General features: G+C 38.7%; 1 protein-coding gene across 20 annotated transcripts in view; it reads left to right on the forward strand.

Annotated features, from left to right (window-relative positions):
- Positions 1–23,184, forward strand: part of OTUD7A (OTU deubiquitinase 7A) — a 150,083-nt gene that overhangs the window by 88,096 nt on the left and 38,803 nt on the right. For 17 of the 20 annotated variants that reach the window (XM_083850982.1, XM_083850983.1, XM_083850979.1 and 14 more), the window contains 3 exons: positions 7,232–7,368; positions 18,902–19,054; positions 22,947–23,101. In XM_083850982.1, the coding sequence (XP_083707108.1) occupies positions 22,951–23,101 (151 nt within the window). In that variant the 5' untranslated portion in view covers positions 7,232–7,368; positions 18,902–19,054; positions 22,947–22,950. Of the gene's footprint in view, positions 1–1,216; positions 5,788–7,231; positions 7,369–15,050; positions 15,188–15,921; positions 17,742–18,901; positions 19,055–22,946; positions 23,102–23,184 lie in introns of those variants that run through there. The other 3 variants (XM_083850986.1, XM_083850987.1, XM_083850988.1) reach the window with 3 other exon arrangements.

Raw genomic sequence — 23,184 nt, forward strand, 5'->3', positions numbered from 1 at the left:
GGCAGTAAGACTCAGTAAAAATCAAGTAGATGGCTGTCTGTTTACTTTATGTCTTATATCAAGTTGTTTACAGTATAGGAAGGACAAGCACTGGGGGAATTCCCAATATGCCTCTATATGAATTGTATTTGAAAGCTGGAGCCAAGCAAAGCTGTATGCAAAATAGCTTTCTTCTTTAAAAGTTCAGCTTCTAAAAAAGCAGGAATAAAAACTGGGATTATAATTGATTAATTGGTTTAGTAAACTGTGCTATGGTGAAAAGAGATTCACTGTACCTGTTCGTTTCCATGCCATGTATTTGAGCCAGTGAGTCAAGTTCTCCAATTTGTCTTGCAGTTGCTGATAAATAGGGCTAACAGCTGGCTTCTTAAGGGGACACAAAGTAATAAAATAACTTCCACACAGAAAAACAAGCCCCCCCAAAATGATATCCTTGTTTTGCGGTATAAGGACACACTAAAATTTGTATATTTAGTATTGAATTGTTGGTATAGATATTTAAATTCTATGCTGTCATTTCTGGAATGTCTATGAATTGATCCAACATGTTATAAAATTGATTGCATTTCTTAGGCAATATGTATAACAGAATATTTGTACAACGCGACTTTAACCATCTTCTGTAACCTAGGCTCCCGAAATAGCTAATGCAGACTCCAGAGGGCAACTGGAGCACCTTGTCTACATCTGTGAATTTCGCACCTCCACTTGTGTATTGATTTGTCTGGCAGAGGCTAGGGGCTCTGAAATTCTTGCAGTGTCTTTTTCCATCACTTGATAAGAAAGGGTAAACCTTCAACTGTGCCCTTAGGATCTGCAAATCAGGATTATGCTCAGCTGGAAATTAAGTTTTGAACTCAGACATCATTGGAGAGTGTCATGTCAGCAAACTCACAAGCATGTAGCCTTGAACTGGTATGAAGTGTCATGAAAGGGGTAAAGCATTTTTAGCCTCCATTAGTAACACATGAGACTTTGCCCATCTGTCCATGCGTCGTTCCCAGTTCTCCTGAAACCATTGTGCAATTTGAAAAATAGTTAGAATTGTGTAAGCTAACAAAATACTTAAAAATTTGTGAAAGTCTGTGGCTGCTGGAGAAGAAAGACGGAAATTACAACCTTGCTTATTTCTGCACTCTTTGACAGCAGTTGTCTGGCTGGTCTAATGTACACGTGGTTCTGGACTGCCTCTGTATAAAGGACAGATTTAAAAAAAAAAAAAAAAAGCAGGCTTCCTTCTTTTTGCTACTCACAGGAAAAACTTCCTGTGAAGCTGATAGGGTTTTACAAGTAAGTTTCACACATGTCAAATTGATTCTGTGAATTCACATTAGCTGTGCCTCAAAGCGTGCATGTATCTGTATGGTGTTATTAACTGAAGGTATATAGATGGGTCCAGACAAAACTGAAGAGATCCTCACCTGCAGTGTTAAGAACTGGTTCTTGTTTCTGAAAAAAGTTAGAGCCGTTTGTAAACCCAGAAGATCACTGACTTCGTGCTGCTTATCACACTTGTGCCTGTTAGTGCAGCTTCTGGGGTGCTTTCAGAATGAACTTGTTTTAGCTTCCACAATCAACAAGTTGTGTTTTTTTTTTTCTTTTTTAAAGTGTCCTTTTGCAAGAATGCTGGACATTATTTCTTCACAGAAGCAGCAATTTGCAAATGATGTTTGAAGCTAGGTCTTTGTCTTCACTATCTCTCTTCAGAGCAAATAATTCACGTTGTGCTGTTTGATACATGTCAGCTTAGTCATGACCAGGAGAAAGTTGTAAAGCCTAGAGGTGAGAGCAAAAGTGCTGTAAAAACTAAAAAACAAATTTCATCTTTACTTCTTTGTGCTATTTCTTCAGACGGTTTGAAATACAGATAGAGGAGGAAAAGAAGAGCGACTGCAGTTCCTAGCTGCTCTTCCTTACCCCCATTAGCACTCTCCAGAGCAATACATGCTCTGCATTCTCTCTGTTCAGCCAAGGCAGGGTGAAAGTCTATTGACCTACTTGCTATCCTTTCATTATGAACATTACTTTACTACTTACTTTTCATGACAGGAAGGCCAAGTGTTGTATTATTCTAGTAGTTCAGGTGCTTTCCTCAGTCAGGTTTCTTGACTAAGAATCTTAATTTTTTGTCTCCATATGGAAAATGAAGCCCTTACCAAAGATGTTGCTTGCACAAATGCATCTGTCTTCATCTCAATAGTGTTTAGTGGATAGATGTGTTCACAGAAAGGACAGAGAAAAATGTGAGGAACTCCATCACTTGGTGAATTCTTGAAGTGGTTTGGAACAGGTCTGGTCGGTCAGGAAGACTTCCCTGGTCAGTTTTCAGTGGTGATGTTCTAACAGGGTCTGGCCTCCAGGAGGTAAGGTGTTATGTGAAAGGTGACTGCTTTGCTGTAAGTAGCAATGGCAGTTGTAGTAGAAATTCTCTGAATGTCATTCTGTTTGAGGGCATCCTTCTCAGAGCTTTCCGTTCTACCATTTGAATTACAGAGAAAATAGAGCCAGATTTTCAGTTCCTCTGCTGGAGGTTGTTTATGTAATTTTGGGCCTTTTGGCTATGGCTTTACTTTAGGAGACTGACAGTCTAATTTAATCAAACAGATGTCAGTATATGCAGACTATTCAATCACATAGGCTGTGTAAAAATAAAAAAAATCTCAGGTCAGAGTCAGGGCTGTTGGAAGTTGCCAGGGAAGCTTTTTGCAGCTCAGTCTCTTTTGGATCAAATCTCTTTGTGAAGGTGATATTTTTAGTTCACAATATTGGAAGGATCTTGTCTTTAGAGTTCCTAATCATAGAAAACATTGCTGTTGCATGTAAGAAAATATTACCCGGTGTGCATTATGTTGCATATAACTAGATACATCTCTGCATTACTTAAAAGCCAAGTACTGGAGGTGTGAGCTTAATTCAGATCCAAGCTTAAACATGTGACTAGTTGAAGGTAGTGACATCCTTATTTTCCTGACAGTACCATTTCTCCTTTGATGCTAGTGCTTGAAGAAACAAATTATTACCAACTAAATAAAATTCAGCCTGTACCTTTTACATTTTAAAGCCTTATGAACTATAGGTTTGCTTTTCTGTCAACTGACTGCAGCTCCAAGAAATCAGCTTGTTCTGTCTGTCATGAAATGGAGAACACTTGCAGTTAAGTGACTGGTTCAGCAGAGTGAAAATCAAAAGATTTTTTTCCAAAGCATTTGTAAATAAGAGAACAGCTGACTCTGATGAGGAAATATTGCACGTGGTCACTGTCTGGCAAACTGACTGATTTAGTAGAAAGTTTACTGACATAAACAGCAAAAACATTTTTTTCCAAACAGGTTTTTGCAAAATGAAGCAGATGAACGAGTTATCCCCTTTCTCTGCTTCTCGCCCTCTGATCAGTCACTCATTCAGCCACCATTTTGATCAGCCCAATTAGTTGCTTTTTTTGCAGATGATGGAAGAGCATGGTTTGTAGCAAAATCTTGTTTTTCCTCTTCTATGTGATCCACAGTCTTGCCTGTTTGAGCATTTGCTGTAACAAACACTACTGCTGTATTGTGGGACCAACTCCCCACCTCGTGTAATAGCTTTCCTCTTCCCCCCTGCTGGTCCCTTCTCAGCTGTTTGTACTTTGTTTGACTTGCAACTGTAATTATAGATAATCTTTGAAATCATCCCTCTTCCACCTCCACATCTTTTTATTAGGAATCAGGAGTCACGGAATTCTTCCTTGTTTTTCTGCCGAATAAGCAGTCCTGCTAGTCGGGAAGAAGAATTTTGTGCCATGCTTCTTTGAAGAATTTCTATTGAAATGACAGTGTATATCATCCAAAGTGACAATACCTTTTTTTCTAAAAATAAACAGCAACAACCCTCAAACTCCTAGTCAGCTTTGCTATGCATTTAGTTTCAGATCAGCAGCTAAGCACACGTTTTGATCCATGTCTTTAGAGAATAATAAATTTTGTGAAAGAGAATGTCACTTTGGATAGCTTCAATGATTTGATTTTTTTTTTTTTAAGGCATGATGATCTATTCCAGTTTCTTTTTTAGGGCTTTTTTAATGTAAAAAGGAGCCAAATGTTTAAGATAGGTTTAAATATATATATATATAAAATTCATTTTGCAGTAGATTGAACTGAAAGATATTTGTGTGCTGAAGCTTGCAGTAAGCTACGCAGAACAAGTTCTAATTCCTTAGTGACGTTGTCATCAGGTTTGATAACTAGGCTCAAGGGGAATACAAATTCTTTTGTATTTTCCCCTCCTTTTTTGTCTAGTAGTCTATGATGAGCATTTTTTTTCGTGGGAGACTGTTCTTTAAGTTTACAGGCACTGTTTTTATATGTGAGCTTGGTACATATGTTAAAAACAACAACAACAACAAAACGGGCACCTTTATTATTTGCTTTGACTGTTGCCCGTAGACATTAATATTCAGTGTGGTGGAGGGTTTTTGTTCCCCACCTCCAGGCTTATTTTGCAATCAATAGCAATTTCCATTTTTTTCTGGCTTCCTAAATTTCCTGTTTCACACACTAATATTTAACTCCAACTGTGTCCTGCTTTTCATAGCACATAATAATAGGTGGTGATGACAATGACAATTAGAACTAATGGTCTACTTCTTAGAGACACTGAATATCCACTAATCTGTTGACGTTATTCAGAAATACTCAACAGCTCTCAAAAATTAGGCTGCACCTCTTTTAAATCAAATTTGACCATCTGTTAGTTGCCAATGCTGTTGTTGTTGTTATTTACTGTTTTGTGTTTCCTTGTAACACTTTCCTTGATGCATCAGCTTCCAGTTTTTCTTGGTGAGCCTGAACGTCCTGTTAATTGATTATTATTACTTTTTAAATTGTCTGAATTACAGTAAAAATTTAAAAGGCAGAGGTTGACAATTGTTATGACTGCAGAGGTAGCTACATCTTACTTGCAGTGAGAGAAAACTTAGAATGTTACCAAATTGATTTGACTAAATGAAAGAAAGATTTTCTTGCTGTTTAGAGCATTTTATGTATTCTTAAAATGTTGATGAAGAGCCATTTTCAACACTAGATAGTTTCACAATGGCTATGTTACTAGGTTTTTGCATGATAATGAAGTGTAATTTATAGTTCGCTAATACGTATAGGCCTAAGTCTGAAGAAGTTGCAACATGAAGAAACAGTGTGAAAGAAAACAATTATAATAGTACAGAACTTCTTTTGCCTTTAAAAAAAAAAAAAAGAAAAAGAAGAAAAAAAACAACACATTTTGTGTCGTTACTTGACAAAAAAAAATGAAATCATTAATAACATGACAAAATGACAAGTGACCAAGCTAGCTGTTTTGGTACTTCAGTGAAGAAAGTTTTCACCTCTTCCCATTGTCCCAGTCGAGATATCTCTAACTAGAGAGTGAGAGGTCTCTGACAAGGTTCAAAAATATATATTTAGCACGTCTTCTCCAGTAATTTCTATACTAATATTTCACAGCTGTATAAAACTTTCATATGCTCTTCATACGAACTGGACTAACACTGCTAGCATCCTCAGAGGCTACTAAACACCAGCTGGAAGTTTCAGTCAGTTTTAGAGCAGATCATACTGAAACCAGAGGCACAGAAGTTAACCCAGATGTGCTGCCTGACACCTGTCAGTGGCAGACTCCATTGCCTCCTCCTGTCAAGGCTGGTTCCTCAACAGCATTTTTAGCTGAAGAAATGGCCAGAGTCAAGACAATCTGAAGCTTTGCCTCTGCTGGAAACAGTTCATTGTCAGAGATGGCACTGCAAATCCACCTTCTGTAGGTACTTCTGTAAGTCAACTCTGGTACAGCTTTGTCAGTTCTAGCAGTCCTTCAAACAAATTAATTTAAACTGTCAGGGACATTTTTTTTATCCGGTGCAACTGTGGCTGCATGTGATTGTTGGTCACAAGCTAGACTAAGCAGTTCTTTGAAACTTGTCATTTCTATTTAAGAAAGACCTGAGTAGTGATAGTGACTATCTGTACTGTAAACAGATCTTTCTTCAGAGGGTCTGTTACCAGTCACACTTCTTAAATATTACTGCTTCATTATTTTTAGGCATTATGTATCCTTCATATGTTGTTTGAACTAAATTCCATCCTTGCAAAGAACTGCTAATCAATGTAACTGTAGGTAAGCCTTGTTCTGAATATAGAACTTATGCTGAATGAGCCTAGCCTTACTAGAACTAAGAACCAAGTTGATGTAGCTTTTGTATTCTCCTTAAATTACTTCAAATTCCATGCTTGAAACAAAAGTAATGGAAGGGACCGCACACTTGAGTCTTTGTGGAGAACTGCTAATCCAGGTGCAACACAGTGTTAGTGGAAAAGGTTTTCAGAACTGTGCTGCTGGTCCTAAGCTACAGAGAAGATGGTAGGAAGTGTTTTGGTCCTGTTTCAGAAGAATTGAATAATTAGGTCCTTTTTGAGTTTAGGGCAAAGATTACATGTGAGTCTTAGAGAACTGAGGCGGAGTGGAGGAAGCTTCTTCAGCACCTTGGCTGTGATTACATCCAAATATCAGACAAAAATAGGGAAAAAATGAGAAAATTATTGTGAGCATTCATTCTTAATGAAGAACACGGTTATCTGGCCTCGGTTGATTTTTGAAATACTTACGTAACATCCTTAATCTGTGTTTCCTTGTTTTCTTTGCTAACTTCCCATGGAAGTTATTGCAGGGACCAAGCAAATGTAGAAAGATGAATTAAATTTGTCCCCATAAAAATAATTGCAGCTGAGGTTACTCTACAGCCTGAACCTTTTCATGGATAATAATTTTATGCTGTATACTTAAATTTCCATATATTTCTCATGGACCAAATTGTGGTCATATGGGGAACATTCTTCAGTTTATCGGATCACTATGCAGAAAAATACAACAGACAAGAAGAAAAAAAGTTACAAAATTGTATTTGATGAATCTTAATAAAATAAACTGAGGATTTTTTAAGTGAGAAATACCATTTTCATGTAGGGTAGCCATTAGGATATTTTTCTACATTCATAACTCATACTTTTCTTCATTTTCTGAGTTGTGCCCAAGTAATCTGTTTAATGCAAACTATTGCACACAGTAATTTATCTGCATTGATAGTAGTGTATCCATTAGGTTATTGGTGTCAAAGGTGAGGTTGGTTCTTGACAATGATAGATACCATTCAAACAGTGCAGAATAAATGCAATGATTAATATATTCTCTTTTTTTTTTCTTCCAGATTTCTCAGGGGACACAATTTTGCTTATTCATACCTTCTACTGTGGCAAAAATGGATTATTTTCCTCACCAAAAACCAGCAGCATAACACCCATCCAACACTTGCCTCAAGGAAATCTTATTTAAAGTCTTTTCAAAGTAAGTCAAATGAAAAACTTGCTTAAAGGTAGCTCTAATCTGCTGTGTATCTATTTATGGCTCAAGAACAAGCAGCCGTAACAAGAGAACTAATCTTAGCAGTCTGGCTTTTCAGCAGCAGCTGTTTGTTCTTAAATGAAAGTATTGGAGGAAATAACTTGCTGTAAAGCAGAGGTTGAGGTTGAGCTACTTCCTGACCACTGCATGCCAGTGCGTCATACCTGTGTAGTCTGTTCCTCTCCCTGCAGCCCCCAGTAGAAGTTTACTGCAGTACATAGCAAATCAGACGATATGGGGTTATGCATGAATAACACAATCGAAAAGATTATCTGCATTGTAAATGAAGACTCAGATTCATGTTGCTATGACAATTTTAGAATTCACAATGTAGAAATAGTGGGCTATTTAACTCAAAATGTAAGAAACAGCAAGTGTTTATGCTGTTTTTCATTGTGTTGATTTTTGAGCTGCTTGCATTTCATGGTGCCTACAGGCCTAAGTATTGCATTTTTAATGCAATGTGAACTTAAAAAATAAAAATAAAAATTAAAGAAACTGCATGCTATATCCAATAATGGTTATTTGGGTATCTTGCTCTTTTTTTTTTTTTTTTTTTTACATAATGAAGTAAATTGTATGCATGCAGAGTATTTGCAGAGTGTGTAGTATGTATATGTTAGAGAAAATGGTGCATTTAGAGCTTTGGCCAGGATACCTTCTTTATCCGAAAGAAGGATGAAATCTGGAGGAATAAGTTAAGTATTTGAAAACAATTTTTTTTTTTGTAGCCACATCAGGTAAAATGTGTGAGACAAAAATAAATGAAAAATTCAAAATGAGGAGAAAATCTACCATGTTCAAATTCCTTATATTCTGTAGATATGCGTTCTAGTAGAAGAGATATAGGTTGCTTAATGAAATTGTGCATTTAATAAGACGCCTCAAATTGTATTTCTAGTACGGTGCAATGTGCTGCCTACTTCTTTATCGTTCTCCCATATAAAAGAATAATTGATACTTGAATTTGACTTAAAATGGAGCTTTGTTTAAGGAACTTTCCATTTTTATCAGTGGCATTACGTTTATCTCTTGCACTGCTGCCTTCTGCCAGAATACAATTAGAACACCGTGAAGACTTGTGAGTAAAGTAAGGGAGATGCCGTAACTGTCTTATGTTCAGGCACTTTATCTGTTTATCTGTATGAATACAAAAACATCACAGCAATGAAGTTGCTTTATCCTGAAAAAATATTGATGGGGGGATGTGGAGGATCCTTACCCGGAAAGGTTCTGTCTCCTGCTTGTTGGTTTATTTCAGGTCTAGACCTGTTTCCATGAATTTCTCATTTATGTATGATGGTTTTTCCCTCTGAGAATATAATCCTTTATAACACCATAGTGTTACGAAATGCTTCTGAGGTTCTGTGAAAAAACTGTAAAAGTGTTCCTGCAGAACGGTGTGGCAGGAACACTGCCTGACCAGGTGAATTAATACCGCTGCGCGCGCATCTGGCGTGGGGCTGGTGCTGTGCTTTTGGCCAGGCTGTCAGCAGTGGCACGGTGCAGGTAAAGCATCTCTCGGGGCCCTTGCTGTCAGTGACTGGAGGTAGTTTGAGGGGACTCTGGTACTTTAATGTATTGAGTGTTTCTAGCTTTCAATGTTGTTTCTTCAGTGGGAGTGTGACAGCTTTTAAGCACAGCATGATCTTTTCAGTCTTTCTTTTCTACATTCTTTTTATCTTAGCCTAAAATATAAGGTCCTAACCTCTAATTCTTAAATAATTCTCAAATGATGATTTAGTGGAGTCCTTTATCAATAGTTGTAGCTTCAAAGCATTCAAATAAACAAACGAGTAGTAGATGTTTTAAATAGTATTTCTGAAAGTGAACAGTCTTTCTCTTCTCTTGGATAATAGTACTTTGCAGGTTCCCACGGGGGGGTCATTGTGTTGACTGAGGATTCTTGAGCACAGCTTCCCGCATTGTCTATTTTTCCACTTCTGTGTCAAATATATTGGTTCAGGGCTCATCTACACAATATACCAAGGAGAATTGATGCAAGTAAACTAAATGTAGGAATGTAAAGAGGACAGCTTAAATCCCACCAAGTGTCTGTGTGCACTCTCCCATTCGTTATTTAAGTGGCCTCTAGTGAATTTAGTTTAATCCACTTCAAAGGCAAGATGAGCCAAACCAAATTAAGGCCACATTTTTATTCCCAGATGGAAGTGTTTGCAAAGAAATTTAATGGACTTGGACAAATCCAGTTAAATTAATTTGGGTTGATTTTCCTGTGTCTCATTGCGTAGACAAAACCTTAGTAGTAATGCCTGATTGGAGCTTTTTTTAGTCATTCTTTTTCACCTTTTATTCCTGTAACGCTGGTATTTTAAGAAAGAAAGTGGCCAATAATTGTCTTAGTCACTAAATGTTGTCTTGTCATCTTACATGTTTTGGGAATAAATGTTTTGTAACTAATTTATAAAGATCTGACTTTGCTGTCAAGTCTAATGCATATTACTGTATGTTAGGTAGTTGTTACCATTTTGGCTATTCCAGCTAATGCCGTTTAACTCATCGCTGTAGCTACATCCTCTGTTAGGCTCTCAACCATCCAGCAACGTTTTAAAGCTTTTTTTTTTATTAGATTTTGCAGAACTGAGTGGTTCTTATAGTATTTAAGTGTTGACCATACATCCCCTTTATAATGCAATTACACATTGTCTCTTAGTGGAGTGATTTGCCATTCTGACAGCAGAACGCAGTAAGGTGCAGCTAATTTGAATGAAAGTCTTCGTGACTTGAAGCATCTTACGATAAGAACATATAAATAATATTAATGAAAAGTAGTTTTTCAACATACACATGCACACGTCTATATGCACAGTTTATATATGTGTGTGTATATATATATATATGTTTGTAACAGGTTTAGTTTCTTCTACCATGTCTACTGGTGAGGAGCTGGTTCTCCAAGCTCAGTACAGAGGCCTTCAGGAACATTTTGGAGAAATATTCAATAGCTTAAATGGTAGTTAAATAGTAGTTTGTGCAAAGGCATTTCCTGAACACCATCTTTCACTGGAGTTCTGTGAGCAGAACAGGTCCAATCATACTAAACAGACTGCAAACTTTGTAACTACTTCACCTCCAATAAAAGAGAAGTGTGTGTATGTAAATACATGCACATTTAATTCTTTAGGATATGTTCTAACTGTAAGCTTAAAAACTGCATTTAATCTTTGTGGTAAAACTGGAGGCTCTGTGAAGGTAAAAGTGGAGCAGCAGATGAAACCCAGAAGTTACTGTGTGATATGTAGAGTAGCACTAGCTACCTACCTTCACATGTCTGAATTGATTTCTGTGTGTTTTATTAGACTGTGATGTTAGGGTTTTCCTCTGCCACCTTCTCTTTGACACAGATTTTGCCCAAACTCCATGTACTTATTTTCCTCCTTCCAGTTATTGGATGGTCATAAATAAATAAAAGAAAAAAAAAATACAGATTTGTACACCTTTCTTCATATAGCTAGATATGCTGTTGAGTAACATTTCAGATAATTTCTCCTTTTATATTTTGGGAATTGCAGTATGTTGTGCTCAGCTGTCACCAGTCAGGCTGGAAATCTATAAGACTTTACATTATCTAGCTTCTGCTTTGGAATTTCTCTGAAGTTGAGTTCTTCCTTCTGGTAATTTTCTAGTTGGTTTAAAAAAAAAAATCATGCTTCCTGATTGAGTGTATTTTATTCTACATGTTTGTACTTACAACTCTTAGTGTTTTAGACAAATATATGCAAAAAATATACACTTTTAAAGATTTTTTTTTTTTCTGGGAAAGTAGTTACTGCTGAAGTTTCCTCCTGAGAAATCAGTATTGTGGTGTTTTGAATTAATATTGTGAGTTTTGAATTAATATAATCAGTATGGTAGATTCTTCCAAGGATATATTTTATAGAAATAATAATACATAAATATCGATAATCACTCTAGTGCATTGGTTAGGTAATACACTCATCTGCAGATGACACATGGCTTGTGACAGTCTGAATACTAGATTCTTACTGACAGGTAAAAACCCCTTTGAAATCCCAGCTAACAGCAGATTCCTGTTAAATGTAGTTGTCAAATTGCTGACCCATTTGAATTCAAAGGACCAAGAAAAATAACTTGTTCTTTCTGCAAGCATTAAAATTAATTTAACCGTAAGTATACATATACATGGAGAAGAACTAAGGGGCCTGTTGTGAATTTATGAAGGGCTTTCATACAGAGGTATTCATCCACTACTATTTAAACAAATATAGATCTTACAGTGCCAAATTCAAACCTTCCAGATTAAATAAACAAGAAAAAAACAATGGAGCAATTGTCAAATGTGAGACTAATTCAAAGTCATTAACTTTTTCAGAAACAGAAGTTTTCAGATGAATTAGTGTGATCATTTCAATAACGAGATTATTCTAGTAGATTCTGTTTAACTCATAACAGTGTCCTGAATAGAAGACCAAGGTAAGTGCTAAATACTAATTAACCAAAGGGGAAAGGGAAAAAAAAAGGCAAAGCACATGGTTCTGTGGTTTTTTGAAACACTACTACAGTGATTTGCATAGATGAATGTGACTCAGGCTATGTTTTCAGTTTATACCATATTGTTACAGTTTTATAAAACTGAGTTTTTATCATTGCATGCACTTTGCTTAGCTCCTGGGGAATTCTGCAGTTTTCCTTCAGTGACGGGTTTCTTGAACCAATATTTCTATTAAAATTCTAGAGTCTAATGTTTTAGCAGTTATTCTTATCCCTGGAAAATGTATTCATTCTTCATTTCTTATAAGAAAATAATAGCAATCTTGTTGACAAGGAAGAAAACAAGACACCTATTCTGGAAAATAAGATTGACTTGCCTTAAGTTCCTCTTAAAGGTAGACATAGAGAATAATGTTGCTGTTATGTCAGCTGTTAACTCTGAGACCTCTATACATTTGCCATGCTTGTTTCATACCAAAAAACTAAATGGGGTTACAATTTAGCTTTGTGGTTATGTACTGATATTTATAAATATACACGTGTGTGTATAAATATAGTCGCAGTCATCATGGTAAAGATGTCTGAATTCATACAGGTAGTGCTTACATATTTTACTACAGGCATGTTTTTTAAAAAAAGGGACAATAAATTTTTTACAGAGGGAAAAAAACAGCCTGTCAACTAAGTTGAAGTTGTTTAAGTGATCACATCTTTTTATTGATAGGTTGTATTATATACTCTACTTTAAACATACAAAACAAACAGTTACAATATAGTCCATATTTTAATATAAACTACACATTTGCTAGTTAGAAAAAGAGAAACTAGGGAGGAGAAGACTTTTTTCTTACACCAGTTCTTCATGTGTAATCATTGCCCCCTTTGACAAAAGGATATAAAATACTGCTGTAAATTTAAGGTATTGTTTTGCACCAGTGTAAATGAGTATATAAACTCATTTTCAGGAAGAATCGCGCTTGTAATCTTATATTCTCTTTGTATATATACACCTATATCTGTTCTGTATGTATGTAATCTACTGCAGAAGTAAGCAAATTCCTACATGGGAGCAACTTGCTTATATAATTTTTCAGGTGGAAATTATCCAGAGCAAGGGAAAAGGTTCAATACAGACTTTTCTCATTTGGAAATTGTTTTAATGTTGGAATGTAGACCATCTTAATCCATGGTCCTGTGAGAATAACCCCTAAAAGGGTTACCTAGAAACTCAGCTTATTCAGAAATGTCAAAAAAAAAAAAAAAATAGGCCACAGGATTGCACAAAAACTGCCCAGTTCTTCAGACTGGTTTCATATTACTTCAGAATGTTATGTTGTACTTTATGTGCACTTCTGTAGCCCTATTTTTACAAAATAATTCAATATTTTTTTCCCAGTGCTTCTGTCACTGGGAGCCCTGCCTTTATTTCTGGACAGTATTTTCCTGTGGTTTGATGCATTTATGAGGAACAGTTACCCAGTTCTCTACCGTGGTTTCTTAGGCTCTGCAAGCCAGGCTCTTTGGGTCACTTGTCCTAAGATGAAATGCTTAACTTCTGATGCTCTGCAGCCTTTCATTTCATCTGTTTCAGTTTGACGTGATTTCTGAGTTACTGAACTTGCTCTCAGTGTTCCAGAAGAGGCTTTGCCAATATCTGTCTTTTGTTTTTACCTTTTAGTTCTATTTTGGATACTGCAAAATGGAAGCATGCTTGTATGTATAATTCTCTTTTTTTTTAAGTACATCTTGGATGCAGACCTGACTATATCATGTGTATATATGTATATGTGTATAGCTGGGGACATTTATCTCTGCCTATGTGTATATCTGTATACACACAGTGTGCTTAGAGATAAATGTCCCCAGCTATTCAGGAAACACTGGAAAAAAAAAAGTGATTGAAGTGTTATGCTGCTGACAAGAAGTTTACTGAATTGAAGTCAGTCTGTGTAAAATAGTGTTGAAGTTAACCCACGTAAAGGATAGGGAGCTGTTTCATGTTTGGGATGTGGCAGTGTTCCTGTAGGCATACTGCACTATTTGTTACTTTAAAAATTGTGTCTTGATTGCTGAAAAAAAAATAAATAAAATCAGTGTAATTCCTTTCAGCTGCTCTTGGCAGATTTTTTCTTTCTATATTTCAAACAGGTCCTGTATCTTTATAGTTAATCACTTTTTACTTGGTTGACAAACACTTTGAACAATTTATTTTCACATATAAATGCTATTCATACCAGACAATCTTAAGAGCTGTATTTTTACATTAAATACCAGTCATCTTAAAGCTGGTGTTCTGCTTCTAAACAAATATGTAATGGATTTGGTTAATTACAGTTTTTTGCTCAATAATTTTTATTTCATATATGAACGTTTGGCAAAATGTTACCTAATGAAAAGTGGAGCAGCTTTAGAAATGTAATAACCTAATAAATATCTCTGGCTTACTAAAAAAAAAAAAATGAAGTCTATGTGAAACTGTAAGTAGATACATTTTACATGCAGAAAAGAATGAAAAATAGCACAACCTTAATTCAAAGAATTTAGATGTTTCACTAATAAAAATTACCTCATTTGGTGCATTGGTTCAATTTAATGATATTGTCAAGGTGGTAGAATTATGACATTCTACATCAAATATGTCAGGAAGAATTACTTGCAAAGTCTGGAGCTGTGCGCAAATGGGGTCTTTCTGACTTAACTACTGAAAAATCAAAGGAGCATGAACATTCAACACAAGGGGTCTGCACTTAGCCTGTGTGTTGCCAGAGCAGCTGAGAGGAGTGAGTATGTTAATGGGGTATTTAGCTCCGTCGCACTGGAGGGAAATAAAAATGGGGGGAAAAAAGGAGAGGGAGGTGGGGATGGGGACAGACAGAATGGGCTTAAAGCAGTCTGTGTATTTCCACTGGCTTCCTACAGATTTGAGTTCAGGCGTATTGCTGGAGATGCTTGTTTTGCCCTTTGAAGATTTAAGTTGCAGCTTAGTGATTGTCTTTCTGAACGTTTGTCCATTCTTGAACTGTTTCCTTTCGCTTCTTCGCCTCTGTGTCAACAGCTATCTGTATTCCTTAGGCGTGGGTTTTGTTTCAACATACTTGATTTTGTTTCATTAGTTAGCCCTATTTCTTTGCACCTGTTTGGAAAAAAGAAAAGGATTTTTATATTGTGTACCTGTATAAAGCGCTTTGATTTTGAAGAGGTCAAAGTTAGATTCAGATGAAGGCTGAACTTCCAACAGTGGGAGTGGCTGTTTTAAGAGACAGGTACTTCAAGGGGAAGAAAAGATCAGGTATGTATGGGACTCTATTAACTTGATTTCAGGTCCTATTCACCCATCTTAACATTTAGAACCTACCTGTCCCTCTTCTTTAAAGCCTTTCAAAATGCTCTTTCTTACAGTATGCAACAAATGTTTCCCCTTCATTACTTCTTGTATTTGCATTGTATAAATACAGAATTATTTAGGGCCGAAATTTGGCTACAGAGTGAGAGAAAGCCAAGGTCTCCATTGTGCTTTGAGGGTCAAATAGTTTCCATCTCTATTCAGTACAAAGTGCTCTTCATTTATCATATGTGACTCATGTGAAAGGAAAACAGCAAACATAGATGTATGCCGATACCTTTACCACGAGAGGAGTGCTGCTTGTTGACAGGTGGTGTAATATGGAAGTGTGTTAGATCTGCTCCAAGGGTGTGTTGGATTTCAAGTGTAAGTTGCATTGATGCTTCGACTAGCCACCAGCAGCAAAGGTGGTGGTGGTGCTTTTGCAGGTGAGAGGTGGTGCATGTGGTGAGAACAGTGAGTCTGGTCGCCATCTGGTCCTGAGCTCCCAGCTTACACTGAGTCACTGCCTGCCTGCTTCCTCAGAATTTCTTTCCTTTTCTTGCTTAGCAATCTATTCCATCTGGATGTGTTTTCACAGCTAATAGTTTTCTGGCAAAGAGAATAATTGTTGAAAGACTTCCCCCCCCCCTTTAAATCCCAGAGAGCTAAGAAAACAGCTCTTCCCAGGGGGAAAAAAAATAAAAATAGGGCTAGTTCAAACTTATAAAGGGAGGAACATACCAACTCTGAAGGTTGTTTTCAGTGTAGAGCATGCATAGTTGGGATTTTTGTAAAAGTTTTTTTTCATGGTGTGGTAGTTCAAGTAACAGCCAGATCACCTGCCTCTGTGCTAATTGTGACTTGAAATGGTAACATCTGCTGAATGAAATAAAAAACAGAAGCAGTTTGTATAGTTAGTACAGCAAAATATTGCTGTATTTAGGAGACCTAGTATTTGACCTTTAGAGACTTCATTTTAATTAATTTTATTTTTAATAAAGCTGTTTATTTTTATGGGTTTAGTAGTACTGCATCCCGTTTATAATGTTGTAAAGACTTTGGGAGGCATTGCCCATGTGCGAGGAATGAGCTTCCATAGCAGATTTCTCCTCAGTTGCACGTGTAGCAGAGATTTTAGTTGTCTCTTATGTGCTTAATTCAGCATTGCTGAAATTTTGAATTTGCTAGGAGACTGTGCAGGAGTCCAGTTCCGCTCAGCACAGCCCTGCATGTCTTATTTCATCTTTAAGTAGCCCAAACCGATGAGCCAGTGTTAACTTCAGGTAATCAGCAGTGGGTCAGTTCTAAGTTTTCGGCATTCATTAACATGTTTCTGCATTTACCCTTCCATCTTATAGACAAATCTGTCTGAATAAACACTATTAAATCGGGTTGTGCTGTTAATTTAGGTTTGATGAGTAGCAGGGGAAATTAAATAGCATAGATATTTTTGTGCAGGTGCTCTAAGCACAGCTGGAGGACTCAGAGCCTAGAGATGTGTAGTGTTAGTGCACATGGACTCAGAGCCTAGAGACATGGTATAGTGTTAGTGCACAGGAGTGTTCAGCTAGAAACTTTGTTCCTCAGCACTGTCATGGATTTGAGAGGTCTCCATCGGGTGTGGTTCCTTAGCACCTAACACAAGGTAGATCTTTTCTAACCATAAAGCTATTTATCATTGTATCATAGTACCTGGATAATATTTCATTTTTTATTGTTGTTTCTCAGTAAAACAGCAAGTGCTGTCTCTGGCTTTGTTACACACAATCTCATCAGCTGTCAATGCACAGATATAACCAGTTTTCTATATACACATTAGCAGAAGGAGCTTCATCTGTACAAAAGATCTTCACAGGCAGCTTACATAACCTTTGCTGGGATGGGTGAAGAGTAACATGCTTCTGTCAGCCTGGTTACTGACCGGGTTCTGGCGGGCATGTAATCATGAGGCAATTTTGAGGTGTTGGCTGATGTCATAGATGCATGGAGCTCAGTCCTCTTTTCAACTGCTAAAGGGATGTCTTTTCAATTCTAACGTTAAAAATATTGAAATAAAAGCGATATTGAGGCAACTCATGAACTGACTTCTTTGGACTGATAGGCACTTCAGTTTTCAAATTTTATGAGCAGTCTGGCCTCCACGCATTGGGACTGTCCTTGAGTGCCCAGCTGGTGCATTTTAAATCAATAGTCATTATACTACTGAGCCACTTCTGATTAGTATCTGAAATTAACTAATGCTTTATATCATTCACCTGCAGCAGGTTCTTTTAGCTTGATCCATATGTTTCCATCATGCTGGTTACGATTTATCTCATAGTTGGGAAGGAAATTCATTGGATCACATTTCTTGTGGTCTTTTTGCATGGATGTTAGGTTCTGCTTAGTATAGTGGATCTGTGCATGAGTCTGTATATCAAATAATAGCAGCGTTATTGTCCTGCAGTTGTATTGAAACAGAGAAAAGGCTTCAGTTGCTACAAAGCTTTGGTGCCAAATTTGGCCATGATCCGCTAAGGTAATACTCTCTGTTCAAGTGCCAGCATTGTGTTTTGAGTAGCCTTTTCCGTATTTCTAGACTTCCTTCTGTTACTGCCTTGTCTTTGTTAACTATTAGAAATGTTTCTCTTGTCTCATGGTGATCCAGATGTGTAGTTTGTTCACTGGACTTGCTACAGTCTGTCCATGTCTTTCCTGTATTGGGGAGCCAGAAATTGAAACTGCACTCCAGATGCTTCTCACCAGGGCTGAATAGAGGGAAAGGGTCACCTTCCCTGCTATTCCTATTGCAGCCCCAATGTAATGATATGGTGGTATAATTAGTATAAAAGTATAAATTACATAAATGTAGAAGTGCGAAGTAGAAGTATAAAACATACAGAGGTACCAATGTAAGGGCCAGCCGTGAAATGGGTAGAGTTGACAGCAGTATAATCTGATTTACTAATGAAAAACATAACCATATCCTTGACATGTTGAATTAGTTGGACTTCACAGTCCTCATGGCTGAGGACAGTGAGGACCCCTTCCTCCTGAGATGGAAGGATATTTTTCTGGGTGCGTACTTGCAGAAAGAAGCAATTGCTAAGGGATCCAGTCTCTAAGGTTGACTATAATCAGGTAATTAACTTGTCTGAATAAGTTAACAACCATCAGCTGGGACACTGGCTAGTATGCCAGCTGTCAGCCTGATCAAAGTGAGGAATCACAGGACTTAGTCATGTTTTACCTGTCAGTTTGTAAGATCCTCCAGGTTAGTATTCTAATGGCAACTATATCCCCCTCATCGCAGTACTTTAAGGAAGTCTATTGGACTGATATGATGTACTTTAAACAAGTCCTGTTACTTGCTGGTTTCGAGCTATGTCACCAAAATCAAACATCAGAGGAGTCTGGTTTTGCATGTGCGTGCATTGGGGGGCATGCAGACTTCAGCACAACATCGGCCATGTCTGCAAGGGACCAAAGCATAGAGTGGCAATCGGGAAGCCATTCCGGGATCCCTCGTGCTGTTTCATTACAGCACGGGATGGGGGAACAGCTTTGGTAGGGAGGTGCTCTCTGCAGAGTTGTACATCCCCTCATGTTCATATGGAGGGTAAGAAATGGACTAGGAAAGGACTGCATTACTTCTGGGGAACAGCGAAATCAACTGTTTACCTTTTTTTTCTCCCACAGTTTATTTCTCTGTAGCTGTGTTACAAGCAAGAGCCAGTATCATCTGTTCCTGGTAGGAAACCTCCATGCTCATCCTTACCATTGGCACCTGGCAAAGTTGCAGCTGAGCCTGTGAGGAGGAATTAACAGAAAAGATCTAATTCATGTTTAAAGGTAAACTTTGACCAATAATGAATAACAAGCTTGGAAGTAAGACCCGTGCTTTTGCCTAAGTATGTATCATTTAACTTGATCCTGTTTGCTTTGCTTTGCATTATTTCCACAGCAATGCAGGCAGAGTAGAAGTACAGAGATACCTTTAGCATAACTTGGTTTTGAACGTCAGCTGTCTTACTAGCATGTCTAGCACCAGCTGCTCTTGAAGCACCTGCTTTAATTTTTATTTGTTATTCGGAGAGAACATTGCCTAGAAAGCTAGAGTTCACTTTTTTCAGGAAAAAAAGAAAAAAGGCAAGTACAAGCTCCAATAGGGTAGATGTTTCTGTTAGCCCTGGATTTGGCAACAAAGCCTCCCATGCCAACATTGTGTTATGCTTCACTTGAGGCAAGAAATTATCTGCTTCCTGATGGGTCTGAAGGTGGTTCTGAGCACCCTGGTAAGTAAGATTGCCCCTGCCAGACTGTTTAAAAACACAGGAGAGAAAATTGCACGGTAACTACAGTATTGGTTGTCAATAAAGCAAAACTGCTAAGTTACAGTAACATCACCTCGTTCTCTCTCCTCTTCCTTCCAAAACCAACCTTCTAACTGGATGTAAAGCGGGACCATTTGCAGACAGGCACCACGGCGTGGCTGCCGGGCTTGGCTGTGCCCTGCCCTGGGTTGCTGCTGCGCTGGCCCCAGCTGGCTGTGTGTGGCCCAGGGCAGCCCCCCTCTCCTCACAGAGCCCCTGCAGCCCCCTGGCACGGTGATGCACTGGTGCCATGTTGGTTTTTGCAGCAAGATGCTGAAACAGAGCATCGCTTAGCCTTGGGACTTGTCGCTTGGACAAGGAAGTGGGAAAATGTTTGTGTTTTTTTTTCTTGTGATTGAGCTGGTATTACACAGCAACTGCTTCAGAACTTCAGAAAGCCCTGGATAGATGGGTGGGTTGGGGCTGGCATTAGGTAGAAATATTGAGTAAAAGCAGTAAAGACCTTTGTGTACACTAACTGCATTAACTAGTGCTCTAATTGCATCGGTCAGGAGAAGAAGAGTGAAATCCTGCCAGGCCTTTCCTTTCTGCGTCTCCCAGCCAGGCCTCAGTTGGACCAAGAGTTTATAGTGCTTTTATTTGTTGCTGATTCGCATTGTGGAGATGACTTCTCCATTGAAGATTGAGCTATAGAAATACTACACTAGAGGAGGTTAGATGTACACCTGATCCTCAGCTGCGGTGTTTGTTGTACTCTGTAGAACTGGGACTTCATTTACTGGAGGAAGGCTGCTTACCTGTGATTGACTCTATGTATGACAATCAAATAGTTTATACTCGGCACCTTTATACACTTAAGCTTTTCTTTTTAAAAAGCAATGTACGGCATATTCCACGACAGTTACTTTGTGGGAGTCTTGCTGAGATTTACTGGGGCCGGGGGGGAATCCAGCACAAAAGTGAAAAGGTACTGAAAGGTCATGGTTTGTACAGGCTGGGTCTTAGCCTGGTGCAGAGTTGATTATGATGCTTCAGGAGTTCTGCAAAAAGTCATGCTGTCATTTTTCCCAGAAAGTGATGGGAGCTCAGTCTCATAATATCTCTGGAGAGGGCTTCGAGCTGTCAGTCTGGGCAGAACCATTTGACTTGCACTGGTGAACAGGAGTATAGCCATTGGATTGGGAGCAGCTTTCTCTTAGTGTGGTTGTCATTATATTATATGGAAAAGGCACTGCTGCTGCGCTTTCTAAGAGAGGTTTTTAAGAAGTGCTCTGAAATGAAAGCTGCTGCGGAAGCTGAAAAATGTTGTTTTCTGATGCCATGTGAGACAGAGAGCATTATTTCGGAAGGAACAGGAGAAAATGTGAATTCCTTATCCAAAAGTACAAAGTGTGTGTGGTGGGTTGACCCAGCCAGCAGCTAAGCACTAACTAAACAATTCAGGTTAGTTTGTGTGGTTTCTCACAATACGACAGGATCCATTGGTTATGAGCATGTTGTTTCTTTTTTTCTGACAATTTATTGTACAGTGAGGCCTCTTCAGCATGAGTCACCTCTTCGGGTGGTGCTCCAAAATCTCTGCCTTCTGGCTGCAGATAGGTGCAGGCCCACGGGGTCAGGGAGGAAGACGTTCTTTTTGACTGCTGGCAGTGGCAGGCCAGTCTAGCCACGGGTGGAACCTTGGTGTCTGTCCGTTAGCACTTGGGGCTGGCCTATGGTGTTGGCGTGTTCCATACAAACTTCTGTGACACGGACTTCCTATGGATCTTTGGAGTACTGGTTGTTGCCCAGGTTGCTGTAAAGCATCTCCACCACTGCCAGTTGCCTCAGACGCTGGATATCTTCCTCCGCTGTGGTCCACTTGCCTTGCTAGTTGGCAAGGTCTTCCTAGAGAGGAGACTTTGCCTTCACACTCACCAGGAGCTGTCTACAGAGATTGAGGATTGTTGTCCCTTTTCTGGTCCCTCTGCTGATTCCCCAGCCCTTGGATAGGATAATGCTGGCTGCTAATGACCCTGTCATTCGTGATTGGGCCTCAGTACCCCAGTGTGAGAGCAGCCAGGTGATAATTCCCTCACCTGTATGACAACTGTAACGTTTCTGCATAGTATGAGCATTCTGGTTACAGAGGGAAGTCTGAGAAACTGGAGGGCCATCGCAACAAGGCAGGAAACCCTGGAGGAGAAGGGGGAGTTGCCATTCTCAGCTTCCCCACAAACTGGCTCGTGGAGAAGAGCAGAAAGGTGTAATTGTTAGTTGTCTCTGTGAGATGGTTCCCTGAGTACTGGGATGGCAGCAATACAAGGGCCAAATACCAGATTAGACTTGAGGCCATTGCTTTTATTATAAGTCTCCCAGGTAAGGAAAAGAATACAGCAAAGAGGAGAAGCAGGAAGCAGACATTAAGAAGCCCTGGAGTTTGCTTATCCTGGCCAGCAACTAAGCACCCACCAGCTGCTCAGTCCCTAACCCCACAGCAGGATGGGGGAGAAAATTGGAAGAGCAAAAGTGAGGAAGAAGTCATGGATCAAGATAAAGGCAATTTAATTAAAATGAAGGAAAGAGGAGGTGGGGGGGAAGGCAAGTAATGCAAAGACATTCACTCGCTGCCTCCCACGAGCAGACCGATGCCTAGCCAGTCTCCAAGCAACAGCTACTTTGGAAAGAGTCTCCTCCACTTCTATCGCTGAGCGTGACATTTACGGGGTATGGAATATCCCTTTGGTGAGCTGGGGGCACCTGTCCTGGCTGTGAACCCCCAGCCTCTAGGTGGGCAGGGTGGGAAACAGAGAAGGTTGTGATGCCGTGTAAGCGCTGTTTAGCAATGCCCAGAACATTGATGTGCTATCAGCACCATGTTAGTCACAAATTTGGAAGTTAGTAAAGAAAATGAACTGCATCCAAGCCAGACACGGTGCAATGGGGAAACTATAAATTATGGAAGTGGTATTGACAAGACAAATAAAAGAACAGATGATAAACTCTGTTGTATGTATGTTACTAAGTAAGGCAAAAAAGAGCTCTAGACTAGTCAAACATTTAAATACTTGCTAAACTTCAGTGTACGAACAGTTCTGTCCTTACAGTCAATGATATGATCTCTGTGTTTTGAATGAACCATGCCTATGCTTTGCTGGATTGGAGTCTTTGAGTTGCAGAATTACTTAGAAGCTGCACATAAGAAAAAATAAAAATATGAAATGTTAAGAAACAGAAAAACATGCAGACAGTGCAAGTGATCAAGAGCTCCTAGGCTAAGGCAGAGATGAACGACAAATACTGTTTATTTTAATGTAGTAACTTGAATGTTTTAGCATTTTTATTAGTTTTGTTTGGTGCAGAGGAGAAAAATGTCATTTACAACAATTTGGCATATATTCCCAAATTCTGTTTCCTTTTCTCCTTGGCAGATGGATGCCTTCTAGCCAACCGGCGAGTCCTGCTGCTGCTGCGTGCCTGGCAGCATCTCTGGATGATCACATGACTCTTGATATGGATGCAGTCCTGTCAGACTTTGTTCGGTCCACAGGGGCAGAACCAGGTCTGGCAAGAGACTTACTGGAAGGTAAGCTTTCAGGACACAAATATTCCCTATCTTCACAGCTTTCTTAAAGCAAGAACCGGTAATAAAAAGAGAACTTGAGCCTC

The sequence above is a fragment of the Anser anser genome (assembly GCF_964211835.1).
Source record: "Anser anser genome assembly, chromosome: 10".
Taxonomy (NCBI): domain Eukaryota; kingdom Metazoa; phylum Chordata; class Aves; order Anseriformes; family Anatidae; genus Anser; species Anser anser.